At 32.5% G+C, this 20,400-nt stretch overlaps 2 protein-coding genes across 3 annotated transcripts; both read right to left on the bottom strand.

Moving 5' to 3' along the window:
- Positions 1-6,097: 6,097 nt before the first annotated feature.
- LOC129881977 (protein IQ-DOMAIN 12-like) lies at positions 6,098-8,256 on the bottom strand. Its single transcript, XM_055956086.1, has 5 exons — positions 8,119-8,256; positions 7,907-8,002; positions 7,123-7,320; positions 6,822-6,953; positions 6,098-6,604 (listed from the first exon to the last, which is right to left on the bottom strand). Exons 1-5 carry the CDS (start codon positions 8,254-8,256, stop codon positions 6,098-6,100), a joined length of 1,071 nt encoding a protein of 356 aa, XP_055812061.1.
- A 2,925-nt stretch (positions 8,257-11,181) lies between these two features.
- On the bottom strand, positions 11,182-18,382 carry LOC129882195 (UDP-glucuronic acid decarboxylase 1). Of its 2 annotated transcripts, none has more exons than XM_055956387.1 (7): positions 17,563-18,382; positions 17,066-17,213; positions 16,878-16,957; positions 15,696-15,779; positions 15,537-15,611; positions 13,483-13,575; positions 11,182-11,703 (listed from the first exon to the last, which is right to left on the bottom strand). In XM_055956387.1, the coding sequence occupies exons 1-7, from the start codon at positions 18,193-18,195 to the stop codon at positions 11,497-11,499; spliced, it is 1,320 nt and encodes a 439-aa protein (XP_055812362.1). In that variant the 5' UTR covers positions 18,196-18,382; the 3' UTR covers positions 11,182-11,496. The 2 variants fall into 2 exon arrangements, with proteins under 2 accessions (XP_055812362.1, XP_055812361.1); XM_055956386.1 differs by lacking the exon at positions 17,563-18,382 and having other exon boundaries at positions 11,182-11,371; positions 11,473-11,703; positions 17,066-17,291.
- Positions 18,383-20,400: the final 2,018 nt, after the last annotated feature.

Raw genomic sequence — 20,400 nt, 5'->3', positions numbered from 1 at the left:
GTTAGTATTATTCCTCTCTTAAGATCATCTTGCATATGGAAAAGAACGACATGGATACGATTGACTACATTTAATAATACAAATTAGTTCACAACTAAAAGTAAGACACATAAAACAAACATTTTTTTATCTAATAAAAGGGTCCTTAAGGTAAGGGTGTTAAGTGGGTCGGATCGGGTAAGACCGGACTCTTACTAGGCCGGGCCAGTCCAGTTTGAACAGTGAAAAAATTATTAAAAATCTGGTCCATGACCCATTAAGGGTATAGGGTCTGGGCTTAATGGGTCGGGCCGAGTTGGGCTGAGTTGGGCGCGTTGGGCTTAATTATTTTTTCCAGCATTTATGTATTCAAAAATTTGAATCAATCATCAATATAAACTATCGTTATCTAGTTAATTTAGAAGTAATTATAACAATTTATATACTTACAATATACTATCTATTATAGTGATATACTTAATTATATATTATATATACCTACAATTTATATCTAATATACTCACAGTAGTAATCTATTATAATAATATACTCACTATATACTCACAATATACTATCTATTAGTATGTATATACTTACATTATACTATACATACGTACTATGTATATCAAGTATACTAACATTATACTATCTGTTATAGTGATATACTTACATTATATATACTTACAATGTATATCTAATATACTCGCAACATACTATCTATTATAATAATATACTTATGTTATATATTATATATACCTACAATGTATATCTAATATATTCATAATATACTATCTATTACTTACATAAATATATATATTATATATATACTTACAAAGTATACCAAATATACTCACAATATACTATCTATTATAATAATATACTTACATTATATTTCATATACTTACAATGTATATCTAATATAGTCACAATATACTATCTATTACTTACATTATATATTATATATACTTACGATGTATAACAAATATACGCATAATATACTATATATTATAATAATATTTTTTCAAGTATTGAAATCTTATAGTGACTACAAATTTAATTTTTCTTAGATGATTATGTAAAGTAAAAATAATTATCTAATTGAATCATACAAAATTTGTAGGGAAAAAAAATTAAGAAATGCAAAGACTTTGACTTTATTAATATATTGATAAAATTCAAAATATACAAGATACAAACTTACAATTAGTTGTATATAATAAGTTGTAACTTCTACATATTTTGAATCATTTTCTTCAATTCATTTGTATTAACATTAACAGGAATTGACTCATAATTTTCAAAATCAACTAATCCATAATTTTGAGTAGCTTGTGTCGAAGGATCTCTAATTGATATTATTTCTTCAAGTTCTTCGTCTTTTTCCGTATCTTCTACTCTTCATTTATTCCTATGCTCTGATCTAATCCAATCTCTGAGGTAAACTAAAACATTCATGGCATTGCTCTCCAAAGAGTGCCGATTGTCTCTGATCTGCTGCCTTCCTTGACTAAATGCGCTCTCCGATACAACAGTTGATATTGGAATATTTAGCATATCCCTAGCCAATGTTGATAATACTTGATATTTTTTTGATTGTTCTTCCACCATTCCAGTGTAGTGACACTATTTTCATTATAGGTCTCTGGAGTCTGTCTCAAATAATAATTAAGCTCGTCCCGATTTATGCTCCATTGTGATGTATGTTGTATTCTATTTCAAATAGATAAATTAGAAAAATCATGGCACATATACCATGTGCTTGCCTTTTAGAAGATGATGGCTCGTCAGAAGGACGAGATAGAGGAACAATACGACTAGGGATAACGTTATCAAGTAAATCGATATAATGATTATCTAATTTTTGAATATGATCACTTGTATCATTCATCGCCTTAAACATACTGGAATTTTCATCTTTTTCAATTTCTATAGAAGTATATATAAGGCGAACACATTCAGACATAGTATTAAATTTCATATACGGATATAACATAACACCAATTAAATAAATAGAAGGAATAGGAAGAAAATATTTTAAAAAATTTTCTATCATTTCAGCAACATCTTTGTAATCAACTTTCTTTTTATATTCTGTAAGCAATACATAAATTTCGGTTAAATAAGCTAAAATATTAAAAACAGTTGGATAATAAGCACCGAAAAATTCAAGAGTAGCCAAATAAGGCTGGAAACAGCCTCTGGCAGAAATGCAAGGTAAGGCTGCATACAATAGACCCTTGTGGTCGGACCCTTCCCCGGACCCTGCGCATAGCGGGAGCTTTAGTGCACCGGGCTGCCCTTTAATAAGCACCGAAAAATTCAAGAGTAGCCAAATAATTTTTTTAAAAAAACACAACAACATTATTAATTTTAATCCAATCAGATTCTTCCAACATGACTTTGGGAAATTTATATGCATATTGATTAAAATTTGTAGTTATAGGGGTTTTATAAATATTATAAGTCTTTAAAAATCATAAGTCGAATTTCACGTTGTCTCAATTTCTTCGGGCATTAATCTAGGTCTAAGATTATTGTCCTCACATTTTCTTTTAAATTTTTTAAGTCTAGTTTTTCTATTATTTCTTTGAATAAAACCAACTGCATGCCTAATTTTTTTAATTGTTGGCTCAAAAAAATAAAGTTCATCTTTTTACAATTAAATTATATATATTACAAGCACATCTAGTATGGAAAATATCATCTAAAGGAGGTGGGGGAAGCTCAATTTTCAAAGAATTAATAACAGCAGTGTTGTTAAATGCATTATCAAAAGAAATACATAAAACTTTGTGTTCAAGACCATAATATTTTGCAACCATTGATATAGAATTAGAAATAAATTATGCATTATGTCTTCGGTCTTCACCATATTAAAATGCTAAAATACGTTTTTGCATAATAAAATTACTATCTATCCAATAACAAGTAACGGTTAAATAATTATTTTTATTTATAGCACGATCAAGATCAAAAATAAGTGAAACTCTACATGAAAGATTTGTTAATAACCAACGTAAATAATATGCATATTGTCCATGAAGTTTAAAAATATATGATCTACAAGTACTTTTAGGAATACCAGTAAATATGAGATTATAAATTGATTGTATATAATGAATAAAAGCATCAGAAGAAACAAATGAAAAAGGTAGACAACCCACAACTATCATTTTCGCTATCTCTTCACGGTCCCTCATTTTATTATATGTCCTTGTTAATTTTTTGGTCTATGGATTTATTCTACCTTGAACTGGCCCAGTAGCACCCCCTATTCGTTCTTTCCAACCAGAATGCTCATTGTTTAGATGTCTAGTCAATTGACTCGTTCTACCTCTATTAGCTCCAGTCTTATGCTCGAATTTTTTTTGACACTCTTTACATTGAACTTTAGTTTTTCTGGCTATGCGTTCAAAATAATATCATACTAAACTAGTTTTTTTTCTTTCTTTTATAGGTCGTGGAGGAAGATTAATAGTTTCAGATTAAACATTACCTAAATCTACATCAGGACTAGTTGGTGTAATATCCACATCATCATTATCATTTTGTTCTATTTCTACTTCAAATTCATTTGGTTCTTCTATACCGTAAGTTTCTTGATATTCATTTTCATTCATATCATGTGCACCTACCCCTATTTCTCCAAATTCAATAGGTGGTGCTTCAGGCATACGAAAATAATTTTTACTTGTACTACCTCTATCAGAAGCACTTTTTTTCTTATTACCACTACCTCTGCTGAGACACAAATTTTTAACACTTTTACCTATATTTTTTAATCTATCCATTATGTAAATTAAACTAATAAAAATTATAAATACAAAAATTATATATTTAAATATACTATAATTAATTTACTAAATAAAAGCAAGAGAAGGAACGATTATACCAAATTGTCGGAATCAAACAAAGAATCGTAAAATTGATGAAATGTTGAACACTTGAAAGTTGAAAACTTCCACTTGATGTTGTTAATTGCAAAAAATAATAAAAGATTGATATCACTTTAAGAGACAATTGACAAATTGAGAGAGAATTAGATGATTGTTGGTGGAAAATAAATAAATAAATGTTATAGGTATTTATAGAAAAAAATTTGATTAATAATTTTATTTTTTTAAAAAAGGCAAATTTCAGATTTGGCCGTTGGGCCAACGGCTATTTAGCCGTTGCCCAACGGCTCTTTTTAAAAATGTGGCCCAAAATTATTTTTAGAAAAAACAAAGGGTAAATCACCTAAATGTACAATATTCAAAAAATATTTACCACATAGAGCAACATAATTATTTTAACCATATATAGCAAATTGTTTGAATTAAATTAAGTACGGTTTTTTTCTTCTAAAATTCTGACCCGTTCCCTTGTTTCTCTCCAAATTTGCTACACCAATATTCTCTCCAATTTTCTCACCCATAATTTTCTCCAAAATTAGGGCAATACTTAGCTTCATAGCTTTTCAACCACGACTTTCTACAACATTTGTACTCCAATTTTGGAATTAAGTGATGTGTATTCGGTGGAATCTCACTTCTCAGAAGGTTACTCTCTTGCTTCTTCACTGCATATTCCCATAGTAGAGCTCCAAACCTCTTTCGGAGACTGTCTGCACTTAGTTGTTGATTTGTAATATCCTGGCTATTGCTTGCATGTGAATCGGCCAAGTTTTCCATCATAATATTCAGGGCACCCATCTTTGGACAACGGTTGTTCAGCAAGTTCAATGGCACGCCTTGCAATCTGAGGCCTCCCGGTCTTGATACATGCTGCTGTGATGAGCCATAGAAGCACTGTAGACAAAGACAATCAAATATGAGAGGGACCTAACACAATCTTGGAGAAGATACAAGTTTAATTCATTTTTTGTGGTCTATAAATCACTGAAGGCTTTTTCATTAGCTACAATTTTTATTCGTGTCTAATTCTCTTCTAATTCAACTTAAGTGTGTATGTAATTCATTTTTAGTTCAAGTCTAATTCATTTTTGTGTTCTATGGATTACTGGAGGCTTTTCAATAGCTACATTTTTTATTCGTGTCTAATTCTCTTCTAATTCAACTTTAGTGTGTGTGTAATTCATTTTAAGTTCAAGTTTAATATCAATTTTGTGTTTCTGTAGATCATTGAAGGCTTTTTCAGTAGCTACACTTTTTATTCGTGTCGAATTCTCTTCTAATTCAACTTTAATATGTATGCAATTCATTTTTCATTCAAGTTTAATTCATTTTTCATTCAAGTTTAATTCATAATGCAGGTTTCAGTTTGATAAACTACTGAAACACTTTTTCATTAACGTAGCTATGTATTGACATTATATAAAAAAAGAAGATATATTTTACATGAACAAAAAACTATATTAAAAGTGTATTTTACATGAACAAAAATCATCTTAAAAAGATAGCTATGTATTACATTATAAACTTTAATATGTATGCAATTCATTTTTCACTCAAGTTTAATTCATTTTTCATTCAAGTTTAATTCATAATGCAGGTTTCAGTTTGATAACACTACTGAAACACTTTAACATTAACGTGTCATCAAACATGTCCTAAAAAATTAAAATTAATTCTAATAATACTAAATGACAAGAATTTGAAAACATCACTATGACTAGCTTTGATAAAAGAAAAATGGGACAAGTTCAAATCATCAACAAATGCATGGGGAGATGCAGTTCTACTAAAATCATGAAGAAATACTATTATTATGCTGATAAATATATATACACATTGTGGCAAGTCTATGGAAGTGTAAAATCAGTAATAAAATATTTGCACTGGCTTTCATCAATCAACTGTAGATAGATTACTCAAGAAGTTTGAAGCTCCAATTATAGCTCCATTTTTCTGATTGTTTTCATATCCAGAAGTAATGCTGCAAATCTAGGATTTTGTGCTTTCCCTTGTTGGAAGTACTGGATAAACAGGTCGATAATGTACATACTCATCCTTAGTGGCTAGAGTTACCTAGTACTGGTACTGATAGAAGTTAACAACACTTGGTGAAATTGTCGAGGTGAGAGCAAACCGACTTGGACACTATCCTTAAAAAAGCTAGTAATAATGTACAACACTCATGTTCTTCAATCCTGGTAAAACACCTTTTATATTCACAGCTACCTGTTAGAAGTTCTGGTCTTTCTAGCACTGTCATACATTTCACCATCAGATAATCTCCAAGAAGAAATCTTGAGGTTATAAGGAGAATGTTGACCTAACAATGTCTCGTGTAACCTTAGGTGTTGCTTCGGTGTGCTCATTGACCTTGTTTTTGCCTTTGTAGATTCTGTGGCAGCTATGTAAGTAGGAAATATAGGAGAACTTGGTAATGACTTAACATCAACGTTCGATTTTCGTTTTACATTAGAAAATGATCTTCTTCGAAGTGAAGAAGGAGAATATAGGTCCTCTATACAATCTTCTCTATGCATTTTTCTCACTTGAAGTTGTGTCATCCCATTCATATCAGCTAGAGGAACATTTGAGTCTCTAAATGATCTCAATTTCTCAAATAACCCTGCTTTTGTTGGTGCCTCAAGTTCTGCCAACTGATCAAATTTGTAGCTTCTTTTGTTTTGCTTGCTGGTTAATACTTTGTGTAAAGTTCGATCATTTCTGTTCTCCTGAAAAGAAGTAATATACTATCATGTCATTTCAAAATATCTTATAGGTAATCGTTCATAAAAAGTGAGCTTAGTAATCTAGAAAATAAGGCAAGTTAACCGCTACAACATGTTAAAATACATTGGTAAGCGTAATATTTGCACTATCTGTATCGACAAGTGAACTCCTACTTTTACTAACAAATGAGTAAGATAATGCAAGTGCAAGTGAATTTACCCTGAGTGAAAACGAGTATTTCATCAAATGCTCTCGTTTGTCAATGGCTTCTTCTCTTCTTGACCACAAGGCTTCACTGTCTTGTTCTGAAGCCAAGTTGAAATTCGAAGTCCTAAGGCTCTTGCATTTAAGCTGCCAAAAAATAAAACCATATTACAGTTATAAAAACAATAAACAAGTTTAATTTTCATTTGGAGGTTCAAACCATAAAAGTCAAAATAAGATGTGTTAGTAGGTGTCTTTTATAGTTGAACCAATGTTTGGAAAATTAATTAGACAAAGGCTGAATGATTGCTTTTACCTTTAGTTCTTTAGATTTCATAATTTTCCTTGGACTATTGATGAGTTTCTTATCATTATTGTCATGATAATGTTCTAAAGTAGGGAGTTTAATTTGATAAACTCTTGTGTTTGGTTTTTGATGAAGTGGCAACATGAACTTCAATTTGGCAATGAGTCTTCTTCTGACAATTTCACCTCTAATCACTGCTTGAAGTTTAATTTATTTTTGTGGCCTACAGATCACTGAAGGTTGGTTTTGTTAGCTACATGTTTCATTCGTGTCTAATTCTCTCATAATTCAAGTTTAATTCATTTTTGTGGCTTGTAAAGAAGACTGATTTCATTAGCTACAGGTTTCAGTCGTCTCCAAAATTTTTTTAATTCAAGTTTAATGTGTGTGTAATTCCTTTGTTGTTCAACTTTAATTCATTTTTGTGGCCTACAGATCACTGAAGGCTGGTTTCATTAGATACATGTTTCATTCGTCTCTAATTCTCTTCTAATTCAACTTTAATGCATGTGTAATACATTTTAGTTCAAAGTTTAATTCATTTTTATTTATTTATTTTAAAAAATAAACAAATTGCAACACAAAAGATCTAACAATTCATGGCAAAACTCTCCACAATCACTGATATAATAAATTTGAGCAAATAAATTTAGATTATAATAAAAGTATCAAATACACAAAAATTTTCTTCAACATCTAGCACACAAGTTCAAAACAACAACAAACTAAGAAAATACACATAAATAGATAGAAAATGCTATCAGTTAAATAATGTGTTGGTAGAATGACATACCGGATATAAACTCTCCGATAAAACCATTTTTTTGCACAATCGATTTCGACTTTTTGGATTCTTCTCCTGAGCAACTGTAGGTCTCACTTTCTTTGACTGAAATTGAAGAGGTAAATCCTTTTCGATTTAGATTTAGAACTCAATTCACTGCTTTTTTTCTTACTTCTACCGCCCTTTTTCTTCACATACAATGCTTGGAGATTTTGATTAACCTCATCACCAGCTTCTTCTGGAGATTGATTTGCAGAAATTCTCAAACTAAAAGTAGGACCGACATTCACTTCACCACTGCCGGTTGAATCAACAATTCGAATTCGTGGGCTTCTTCTAGGAGATTTCTGACCTTTCATTACAATTGTGCACCTAAAATCTATGAGTTCCGTCTGAAACAAACAAAAAGATGAAGAATAAGGGAAGAATGAAGAAGAGATGAAGGAATAAGAGATACATACGCTGAAACTAAAGAAAAACCCTTATTGAAAGAGAGAGACACGCTGAAGAAAAACCCTTATTGAAAGAGAGAGATAAAGCCTTTTTCTTTTCAAATAAAAAGGGGTATAATGTCTTTAATGAAAGTATTGTTACTGATTGTTAAAAATAGTAATAAAATAAAAGTATATTTAAAAATGGTAAATATTTTTTAAAACACATTCAATTAAGTAATTTTACCAAAAACAAATTAGCGAACTGGCCGGTCCTGGGCCGGTGGGCCGATACCACTCCCTTACCGAGCCGGTCTTATCGGGCCAAGGCCAAAAATAGACTGGACCGACCCAATTTTTTTGTGTGTTGGACTGGTACCCGATCCGATCTCCCCCGTGCCGGACCCTTAATGGGCGGATCTTAGGGGGTCGTTAGGGGGCCAACCGACCCATTTGACTGGCCTACCTTAAGGATCCAATTGCTTAAATAACTCCATATACGTAAGATAAATAAGTCTTATCTTTTAGCACATCTTCTATGATTTTTTGTATGCTTGCAAAAATAATTCAATTCATCTATTTTGCAACATCCAATTGTTTGTCCTAATAGCAAAAATCGCCAATTAATTGACCTTTTCTCTGAGATAATTGGCTTAACACATTTTCTTTGGTTGCAATATTTGCAATTAGGCAAATTAGGGTTCATCCAAATATTTGGTGCCCTATCATGCATCAACCTCTTAGTTTTCAAGATGAACATAGCGATCTCTTTGAACTTCTCTTGCAAATCGTACTGAATTTGATATTATTGTTGGCATTTCTTACACTGAACTTCACCTGATATATATATGGTAGTAATTTCATTCGATACGAGATAATCGAGAATATGCAATATGACACGTCTTGAGGTCGCCCAAGGATACGGTGGAGTGATTGTTTTTCTCTTTTCTTTTCTAATAGATTGTTTAGACGTCCTACACATTCGTTCATGAGTCAAATCATCTCTCGTACGAGCTCCTTCGTTGTTAATGTTACTAGTGAAGGAAGAGGAAGCGGTGGTAGCGGTAATGTTAATGGTAGTGGTGGTGCACCTAAGTTTGAAGGCAAAGAGTTAAATGAAAGTGTAAGAGTACGAAGTGCATCTTCAGTCATTCATTTTCTCGAAGATGGAAATTAATAAAGAAAATTATGAGGATAAATATCTTGGATGAAGATGATATTTATATTATTTTCTTTCAACTCATAATAACAAATTTGTAGTAAAAATAGGATCTTTAGTTTTCTACAATTACTACAAAAGTAATATATATATATCGTAACAGTTGGTGTGAAAAGAAAATTAAACCCCAATAATTTTAGGTCAATTATTTTTTAAATTCCAACATATCCGCAACTATTTTCCCACAAAATGTGCATTTATCAGCAAACAATGCTTCCGATTCTGTCGGTGTTTGAAACAATTTAGATTATTTTTTTTTACTATAATAACTTATTTTTAAATTAGTATTCTTTTTTTTGTCTAATTATGAGAATATATAGACAAATTTCTTTTTTAAAATTGGATAGTGCTCCTACTTATCCTTCAATATTGGTAAAATGTCACTTTGGTGTTCTTTTCTCCTCTAATTATTGGAATGTATAGGCAAAATATTATTATTGAAAAGTCTCATCTTTAAAAATGGAAATAATGTTTTTGCCAATATATAAATGGTGAACCACAAAGTACAACAACCACTATATATATTCACGACTTTCAACGATCTGCTCTTCTCACATCGTGACCATGCTAACCTCAGAAGTTGGATATCCCTTTTTTAGAGGAAGAGGACACTAACCCTCCTTATCCTACTAATCATGGACTTAGTCTTTCAAAATTCAATTTTCTTCCTTCCGATCTCAGAGAATCACCTTATAGTAGGAGGTTTACTATATCTCCAACACAAAGCTAATCAAATTTAGCTTTGGCTGAAGATGCCACTATGGGTGGCCAAAGTTGTGCATTTTTCACCTTAGAAATACTAGGTAGGGTAGGGGAAGGGGAAATGGAAGAGGGAATTATAAGATGAGGAATCGAACCCTCACTAGCTAATAAGGTGAAAGTTAAGATAGTCAATCAACTAAACTACTGTGACACAAAGCTACTTACTTTTCTTAAATAATGTTCACCAGAATCATATGACTAGAAAAAGAAAAAATACTCTCTTTTTTTCATTACTTGTTTCTTTTTTTCTTACATACTTAACAGGAAAGTAAGAAAAACTCAACAAAATTTTATCTAAAAAATAGTGATCGGTGAACTAAAACATCTTAGTAGCCGAAGGAATAGAAAACAAAAACGAAATTTGTAGCAGAGGCAATACGTGAAAATATTGTTGTGAGAGAGCAATACAAGTGTGGCACAGCTAGGCAAGAAACAACCAAAATGCTGCACCCTAAATGATGAAAATCTAGTAGCCAAAAGGAACACAAAAATTTGGATTTACCAATGTAATCGTACCAAATAATCATTGTTACATAACAACGAATTTAATAATACGATACGATACATTTAAGTAACAATCAAACTATTATAGTAACAATACCAGAGGTAATTAAAACCACCCAAACAAGTTGTAAGACAACCACATGAGTAACAACAACATGCCCAATGTAATCCCACAAGTGGAGGTCTAGAGAGGTGGTGCATATGCAACCTTAGCTCTACTTTGTGAAGATAGAAAAGTTGTTTTCGATACACTTGGCTCAAGTATAGCATATAATATAATAGCGAAGAAGCCATAGAGAAAATGATAGAGAAAAGAACAATAGCAACAACAAATAAGACGACCGCGAGAGTGTTCAGAGGGAAAAATCTGGAGAGTTGGAGAAATCCACTATTGATCATCATAACAGAAACACTTTCTTTAAAACATCACAGGGCAGTTGCCCAAAATAGAAACCAAATCCAAACATTGTTGGAATTATAGGAAGTGGAATGGGGAAAACTCAAATGGAAAAGAAAACTTATGAGGCTATAGATGTGGCTTATCGCTTGGCGAGCCATCTGCAATTACAATGAAAATACAAAAAAAATGACGAAATAAAAGAATGCATATCAACTTTGAGTGTAATAAACAACAAAATTAAGTTTCAAGCTATACATACTATTTTCTTGATAGGTATCCTTGTTTAGTTCCCTTTGCCTTCATCTTCATTCAAGATACGATTGCGGAAATCATTGACCATGAGGGGAAGCCCCTCTCGTAACGATACTTTTGGTTCCCAGTTTAGTAGCTCCTTTGCTTTGCTAATATCGGGTTTCCTCTTGTGAGGATCATCCGCAGTGTTGTCTCTGAACTCGATAGTGGCACTGGGATCAATCACTTCTTTGACCACCTGTTTCATAACATTTTTTAGCACTCAAAACTAGAGAGCTATAAGTTGGTATGATGTTTAAGACATTTCATGATATAAGATAACTACATGATGAAGTACAACATATTAACAATTTGATTTTTTTTACTTTACCAAGTAGTAAACAACTTGCTTTTTGACATTAGACATTCCATCAACTCTAATGGGATTGTATGAGTTTGTATTCTGGACCCTCCTACTTAATCAGTTGCCAATTGAACCCCTGAACCCATCGGAAAACAACATTTTAAATACTTTTTTTGACTTGGCATCCTCTGTGGAATAAACAATCAAGGAGCGTGTGTGATACACACATAATATGAGTGTGAGGCCTTCTAAAAAGGGCCTAACAGTCACATTAGGGCTTTACAGTCACATTAGGGCTTTATAAAGCCATCTTCTTCCCCATTTGCATCTAACACCATTGTTGGATAAATTTGAGCTTTTTCTCATCTCTTTCTCGATCTTCTCTCACCAAAATTCTTCATTTTTTTCCTATCGTTATACTGCTCTCTTTTTCGTGCATTTTCAGTTTACTTTTTGCTTCAATTTTTTTGTTGGTTTCGTTGTATTCTTCTTCATCATCATGACAATTTGTTTTTGCTAAAATCCTAGAATCTAATCAAAATCATAAAACATGTCATTGAAGGCATAATACTACTACAAAAATATCTTACACTAGCATTAGGCACGAAACAAAGCGAAACCCCCAAAAATTTCCAACAAAATCAATGTAAATCGACTAAAATCTTAAAACCAAACAAAGACACAAATAGAAGATGAAACCTAGAACAACAAATAAATACGAAAATAAGCTGAAAAACTTACATAGATAAGTTGAAAATCGACCAAAACCAACAAGAACACTCGAACCATTTTGTGGGAATGAAGAAAAAACATGAATAAGAAAAGAGTACGGGTGTCTAGATGAACAATGAAAGAATGAGAATATGAAAAGATTTTGGTTCTTTTAAGACTATATCCAAGTCATTTCCTACATGTCATTTTACAATTATTTTTAAAATTATGTGTCAGTGTTTGTGGTACACACACAACTGAGTAGTCAAAAAAAGAGTTTAAAATATTGTGTTCCAATAGATTCAGGGGTTCAGTTGGCAAATGGTTAAGTAGGAGAGTCCAACATACAAACTCATAGAAGTACAGGGATCCATTAGACCATTTCGCCATAATTTTATTTGAAGAATTCGTGCACACCTCAACTATTCCACCAGGTACCTTCTACCAGCTCTCACCAGCACAAATACCGAGTAACTAAGCTACCAAAGTATAGGCAATCACTCAGTGTTAACACTGACACTGCTAAGATTTGAACCATGGTCATCAAGATTTGCACTCACTTCATTGACCATTAGACCACATTTTTGGGTGCCATATGATAGATATATATATCTTCAATTAGCACTCATATGTCATACAATACACACTCATGAATTATATAAACAATTGCAATAAAAAGGTATAATATTAACTAGAGCAAATTTAGTACTTCAAAACTTAGAACAAAAATTGAGACAAGATTCACTCTTCTAACTAATATTTTCAGCTTATTGTTGTACAATAAATATGAGAATAGAACAGGTCAAAATTGTTTATGAAGGATGCGAGTGACACAGAGATATTCTTTTTATAACTAAATGTACAAGAGAACGAACTTTTTATTTATCAATGAGCAACATTAACCACAAATAGTTCCGAACATATCTGTAGACATGTACACATGCGTAAATAATCATGACTTACCCCAGCAAGCTCCAACATGGTGAATTCTCCTGGATTTCCCAAGTTGAAAGGGCCAATATGCTCACCCTCCATGAGGGCCACCAATCCATCAACCTTTCATCAAAACAAAGTTAAATATCTTTAATTTGTTCTGAATTCAATACAAAGAAGCCTATCTTATGGATATCAAGACTCCCTATAAACACTAATCAAGTTTATACAAGTGAAGTTTTTCATTAATACACCGATCAACCAAACCTTAGTCACGACTTAGTGGGATCAACTATATGAACCTACCTCCTTCATTCTGCTCTATCTAGGTCAATTTTTATTCTAATACTAAATAATTCGTCTTTTAAGAAAATATATGGGTCTTCCAAACTAGAAGTTCTTTAAATCTCACATTTATCATATTCACACGTACAACTCTCCAATCAGAATAAATAAGAAAAAGAGAAAAGCTTTTGACGAACATTCGAGCTAATGTGAGTGTAAGAACGAACTTAATCTCAAAACTAGTTGGAATGGCCTATATGAATTATTTTCTTCCAATTTGTGTTTCACTAAGCAGAGTCCACATTAGGTTTGATAGATCGTAAGCCTGTTGAGACAAGTCCCCTCGACGTTATTTTAGGCCTATCTCATTCCCCTTTGTTGCCTTCAATTGTCTTATAGTCGTATCTACTGACTGAGCATACAGTGTATGCATGATAAGTCAAACCGTCTCAGGTGAACTTCTCTCATTTTATCCTTCGTGTATGCAACTTTCACCCAATGTGGAGTGTTATTATTTCAAATCTCATCCAATCTTGTAACCTCATTTCTATCTTAACATCTGCAACATTCATCGTGTAGATATGTTGGAGTTTAGACGTCCAACATTCGCTCTAATATAACATTGTTCTAAAGTGCAACATTTCACTCACATAACATAGTTGGCTTTTTTATTTTATTTTATTTGTTACATATGCACCTATCATGCCATTCTCTGGGATCGCTGAGCTTAGATATTTAATTGTCTGCATTTAAGCACCAAAATCTCATATTATCTCACTTCACCTTTATTCTTTTTCTAGGGAAACTGAATTTACATTATTCTATCGTGTATATTTTCAAGAACTATACAAGATAAATTCAAGTAGGGTGAGGTCGATCATATGAATGCTCACTAAATTCATGACATGTGACTTATCTTTTACCTACCACCCTTCTGAATACAATATAAGGTATTTTTAAGTGTGTACCACTGCCTTACAAATGACCGGATGAAAGAATACACAAGACCTCTATTTATAGAGGACATAATTAGCCTATGTCTAAACTCTAAAGAGCAAAAATTTTCTCAGTGAAAACCATATACTATTGCTTTTCATTTTAGACTTAAATAATCTTCCTCAAAAAGTGAAAATGAACATAAATAATCTTCCTCTAAAACAAACATAAAACAATCTTATATTGTTTTGAATAGGATGTAGCATCTTTGTACTCATTCCACATCTTCACTATTATTGTGACATGTTCATAACAGACCAAAATATCACAAGCAGCTCAAAGTAACTACTCTTAAAGATCATAAATTTATGGAGTCTCTTCTCTATTCAATGAACTTCAAAATTTTGAGGGAAGAGACTCCATAAATTTAACCTCTTGTCCAGTTTTAGAATTTTACTTCATAATATTGTGATGCAAATTTAACAGAAAACTAGATGTTTAGATCTAGAAAGGAAGTACATTTCATTAAAGGGAGAACATAGAGAGTTGCTCATAACATGAATTACAACTTCTAGAGTTATTTTTGTCGTCTAAATGGTTGAAAGATTTTCCTAAGAAGTTCAAAACACAGGCAATATATATTTAGGACCCCAAGAACTCAAGGCTAGTTTCAGTACCATCCCTACCACCAGTGAACAAATCACTTCAAGAAATTAACACCTTCTGCTATAGGCTATAGCTACCCTTGACCACGTTCAACCAATAACATCTACTGCCATCTGATGTCCTTGTATACATAGGTAAGAGTAACATGCTAAGGCTGAGACAGGGAATGGGGAAGAGAACTCATTAAGATGAAGTACCAGATCAGAGACATATTGAAAACTTCGAGTTTGCTTTCCATCACCATATACTGTCATTGGTTGCTTGCGGATGGCCTGCAAACATGGTTTTAGAATAATAATAAATACCAAAACAAGCTCAAGTTAAACTAAATGATATCATTGGCTGATAGAACAAACCTGGGCAACGAAGTTGCTGACAACACGGCCATCATCTAGACACATACGAGGTCCATATGTATTGAAAATCCGAGCAATACGAACCTGCATACAAAGATTATGAGCTGTAACATTCTAGGTAATCCATGAGGAACATGCAAGTTTTTGACGTTACCACTTACTATACCACTTAGACTCTGACTTTTGCAAGTGGAAATAGACTGAATCTTATTGAAAATAAAGAAATGACTTGCTACTTTGTTGCCTATAATCCATGCTCTCTCATCATCAAATATTCTGGAGTTTGTTCAACTTCTCAAAACAAGAACTAGCAAAAAAATAGGTTTCAAGTAGAACTTTCAAAATTTTCCTACAGAAATGCTAAAAAGGTAATAATAACAATTAATTTAGATAGATAGATATAAACCTTCATTTTATATCATAAATGCTAGCAAGCATATCACATGTTAACATACAATTCTGAACTACGTGTAGGCAGCTTCCTACGACCTAGTTTTAGAATAAGCCATTTTACCTGTACGTATTACTTCCCTCCTATTCGAACTTTTCATTTAAAGAAGTACCATTCATCATAGAAAAATTTTACACCATAAATTTATCTTCTGTTACTGATACATGTTTACTAGAGTTGTACAGTTGGTTTGCGGAGTAGTACAAAGGTTGTTGAATTAGTTATTATTACTGTGTAGAGGGAATTATGGGGTAGTCTCTCATAGTTTTGTTATTATCTTATTTAGTAGCATTTAGGTCCTTTTCAGTCTTTGGGTATTATCAGCTGTAACGACATTCGGGAGAAGTATGAAGGAAAGCATTAGCTATTTTCTTCTTCACAATTCCTTTTCTCTTCTTAGCTGCTGATTCTTTGAATTTCCTAAAGAATCTGCATCGGTTACTTGCCATTGCTTTCAATGTTTCAAGAATGTTTCACCCTACTCTAGGCATCTAATCGGCATATAAAGATTATACATCAGTAAAGAATTCTCCAAAAGGCACAAAAAGCACCCACTGATCTTCCTAGATCAAAGACGAAAAGCTATGTAATTCATAGTGCATTTTAACTCAGCACTTCAAGACGCTGCATTTAGTTTTTTTACAGCACCCAACTAAGCAGATAATTTTGCACAGAAGCATTCAGCTCCATCACATGTTATATTTATTTCTATAAAGGCAAATCTTCATTACCTCGACATCTGCACCGCGATGGTAATCCATAGTCAAGGTTTCCGCAGTCCGTTTTCCCTCATCGTAGCAGCTCCTAACACCTAGGTGATTCAACACGTTCAAAAATCATTAAAATCAGCTGAAGAAATAACTTGTTATTTCAAAAAAGGAAAAAAAGAAAACAACAGGATTTGTTAGTTGCTGCACACCTATTGGATTCACATGACCCCAATACGTTTCCTTTTGAGGATGCTCAAGTGGATCACCATAAACCTCACTTGTACTAGTAAGCAAGAATCTCGCACCAATTCTCTTCGCAAGCCCCAACATGTTAAGGGTGCCCATCACATTTGTCTTGTAATCACAATTAAGGATCTCAAACCCATCAAAATCCAATAAACTAATCAAAGAACTCTCATTTCCATAGCATTAACTAATGAAACCAAAAGAGGTATTTATACATAAAGCCAATGAATTTACATGATCTAGAAATTGATATAACAGTTCTGACAGGATAATACAAATTAAATAAGCAAATATGCCTCGGATCCATCAAAAGTAGAGCATTTTTGGAGAGTCCGGGCAACATAGCACTAAGTAAGATTGAACTAAGTATCATGTAGGCACACAGAATCACAAAAACAAAAGAGGTGTTTATGCATAAATCTGATGAATCTGAACAATCTTGATCTAGAAAAAAGGATATAATAGTTTTGACAGGATTATACTTGTAGTGAACTGGTGAAGCAGGACAAGCCAAATGGTAAATCTGATCCACTTCCAACAAAATAGGCTCAACAACATCATGCCTAATAAGCTCAAATCTTGGATTCCCAAAATGATGCTTCACATTTTCTTTCCTTCCAGTAAAGAAATTATCAATCACAATAACATCATCACCTCTCTTAATTAACTTATCCACTAAATGACTCCCCACAAATCCAGCACCACCAGTCACCACAATCCTCATCCCTTTCCTCCCAACCCCAACTGGTACCCTCCCAGTACCCCTATTTACCCTAAAGTTTAAATCTTTATCATTATATGAAGACCATGTTGACAAAGATTCATGATTTAAGGCATTATATGATCTGGGTATTGAAGAATGTGGTTCAGAAGATGTGCTAAGGTGAGAAAGACTAGGTTGAATGATGAAAAAAGTGGAACCAATTAGAATACCAACAAGAATGAACAAAAGTCTTTGTTCTTTCAGGAGATAATTGATGGATCTTGGAAGAGATCTGTTTGGGTATTTCAAGGTCTTTGGTGAGTATGGTTGGTTCATTTGGGAATTGGGTAATTCCTCATCTCTTCTACTTGACTGTTTGTGCAATTTCATACCTTGTTCTTTTTTTCAAAATCAAGAATGATCTATGGGGAAATGGGGTGATGGTAAAGGGGAATTTGAGATTTGTAAACTGAAATTTGTCTATTTTTGTATGATTTTTGAGTGTTTTAAGGTGAAAGAATTGTTTGATTATTAATGTAGCAGAGAAGCAAAGTGTTTTGGAGAATTTGATCATTCATGAGAGACAGAGAAAGAGCAAATAGCTTATTAAATGGACTGGGCTTGAGGCTCCCACATGGATTTAAAGTCCAATTCATATGTAGGCCCAATAGGGTAAAAAAAAGGGCAGCCCGGTGCACTTAAGCTCCCACTATGCGCAGGGTCCGGGGAAGGGCCCAACCACAAGGGTCTGTTGTACGCAGCCTTACCTTGCATTTCTGCCAGAGGCTGTTTCCAAGGCTTGAACCCGTGACCTCCTGGTCACATGGCAGCAACTTTTGTTTCCGATCCGGTGTCCGGTAGTTGATAATTGATATCTTTTTGGGCTAGTTTTAAATATATAAGAAATTAGTTTACAACAAATATAGTCATGTCTGATTTACATAAGAAATAGTCAAAATTCATAGAAAGTATACCTTGATTATACAATATAACGTACATATATATGAGTTATACACTGACTATACATTATGATAAACTTAAGAATTGAATATAACTTAACTATAACATGGAGTATACTGCGCATTCAATCTCGATCCACTCAAAATCACTTCTAAGTAGTCCAAATTTTAGATATGAAATCATTTCAATGTTTTGAGTCTTTTGATATATAATTTGTTTGAAACGATTTACGTTTCGGTAGCAGAATGTATGTGTACGCTATGTTGAGACTCTATTCGAGATCAAGAAGAAGAAGAAGAAGAAGAATCAGTAGCAGAACTAGCAGCAAGAAGAAGAAGCAATTAAGAAGAAGAAGATGAAGCGGGCCAATTTTGATTAAAAAAAAAAGGGCCGAACAATCATTTATGGTAATAAACGGCTTGTTTTTTAAGTGGGTTATTTTTTGTGTAAGAAATATACTTTAATGGATATTTTGTCTAATTTGTCTTATTTTCTTTGGGTTCTACTAATTTAAATTCTCTCTGAAAAGTCCTAATTTTAAGATTAAACATTGAAAATTTATTTTCATGACTCAGACCTGAAACATCAGGCTAATGACGAGTTATTTTTTTGTTTCTAACCCGATGGCTGGTTTTCTGAGGGGCTCAACTAATTTAAATTCGCTTAGGAAAGTCCTAGTTTTGAGATAAAGAACTTTTCTATCAAAAACAACTTTATTCTCATGACTTAGATCCAAAAAACATCATGTTAATAATGAGTTGTTTTTGTTTCAGACCTAGTGGCTAGCTGATACTTTTTTGATGTAAATTCGCTCTAGACAATCTTAATTTTGAGATAAAAGCATTTTTCTATCAAAAACAAATTTATTCTGATAACTCAGACTTAAGACTTTACGTTAATGATGTTTTTTTTGTAGTCAACATAAGTGTATAGTCAATATATAATAACGATATAATCAATGTAGACTGTACATGCATTAATTATACATATGTTATACAAAATTTTGTTAAAATATAGATTAGTGTTGTTGTTTTTCTTTTCAAATAGGGCATTTTTGGCCACAAGAAGATTAGGCATTAACCATCATTTATGGTGTAAAAAAAAGAAATAAATAAATTAACGATCATTTATTCTTGCTTGTGTTTTAAGTTAGTTAACAATTTATAATAAGGAGGAAGTGGAAACCATCAAAACCCCTTTGCTTCTTTCCAAAGATAAAATAATGAAACAAACAAAAAAAAACATGTGAGGAAAAAGTCTATTGCTTTATGTTAAGCTTCAAGGCTAAATAATGATTTTCTTATAGTAAACCTAATTTACTATCGATGAATGCGATCCAGTGGTTCGAATTGCTCCTTCTTTGATCAAAAGTCTTGACTTTAAACCTTTATAGGGAGTATTCTTTCTGAATGGAACTTATGTGGCGCAGATCTAGATTAGTCGAGCTCCAATCAATACAGATATAGGCCATCGGGTGAAAAATCAAAAAGAAAAATCAGTGTTAAATCATCGGAAATCGAAAAAGAGATAAGTTTCAATTATTACTGGATTATATATTTAATTACAACCTAGATCACTATTATTATTATTATTTAATTACCAACATTAGAAGTTTAAAAAAATGAAAACAAAAAA

This window comes from Solanum dulcamara, chromosome 3 (genome assembly GCF_947179165.1).
Source record: "Solanum dulcamara chromosome 3, daSolDulc1.2, whole genome shotgun sequence".
Lineage (NCBI taxonomy): Eukaryota > Viridiplantae > Streptophyta > Magnoliopsida > Solanales > Solanaceae > Solanum > Solanum dulcamara.
The sequence above is the reverse complement of the archived record's forward strand: the minus strand, read 5'-3'. Positions and strand labels throughout refer to the sequence as shown.

What these genes read in the sequence shown, in the direction of transcription:
- LOC129881977 (XM_055956086.1), bottom strand. Translation starts at nt 8,256, where the DNA reads ATGAAAGGTCAGAAATCTCCTAGAAGAAGCCCACGAATTCGAATTGTT. An exon ending in TATCGGAGAGTTTATATCCG is followed by an intron (nt 7,321 to 7,906) that starts GTATGTCATTCT and finishes CAAAAATAAATT; the next exon opens with AAACTTCAAGCAGTGATTAG. An exon ending in AATACTCGTTTTCACTCAGG is followed by an intron (nt 6,605 to 6,821) that starts GTAAATTCACTT and finishes ACTTCTTTTCAG; the next exon opens with GAGAACAGAAATGATCGAAC.
- LOC129882195 (XM_055956387.1), bottom strand. Translation starts at nt 18,195, where the DNA reads ATGAAATTGCACAAACAGTCAAGTAGAAGAGATGAGGAATTACCCAAT. An exon ending in GGGTCATGTGAATCCAATAG is followed by an intron (nt 16,958 to 17,065) that starts GTGTGCAGCAAC and finishes TGAATCACCTAG; the next exon opens with GTGTTAGGAGCTGCTACGAT. An exon ending in ATCGCGGTGCAGATGTCGAG is followed by an intron (nt 15,780 to 16,877) that starts GTAATGAAGATT and finishes CTTTGTATGCAG; the next exon opens with GTTCGTATTGCTCGGATTTT.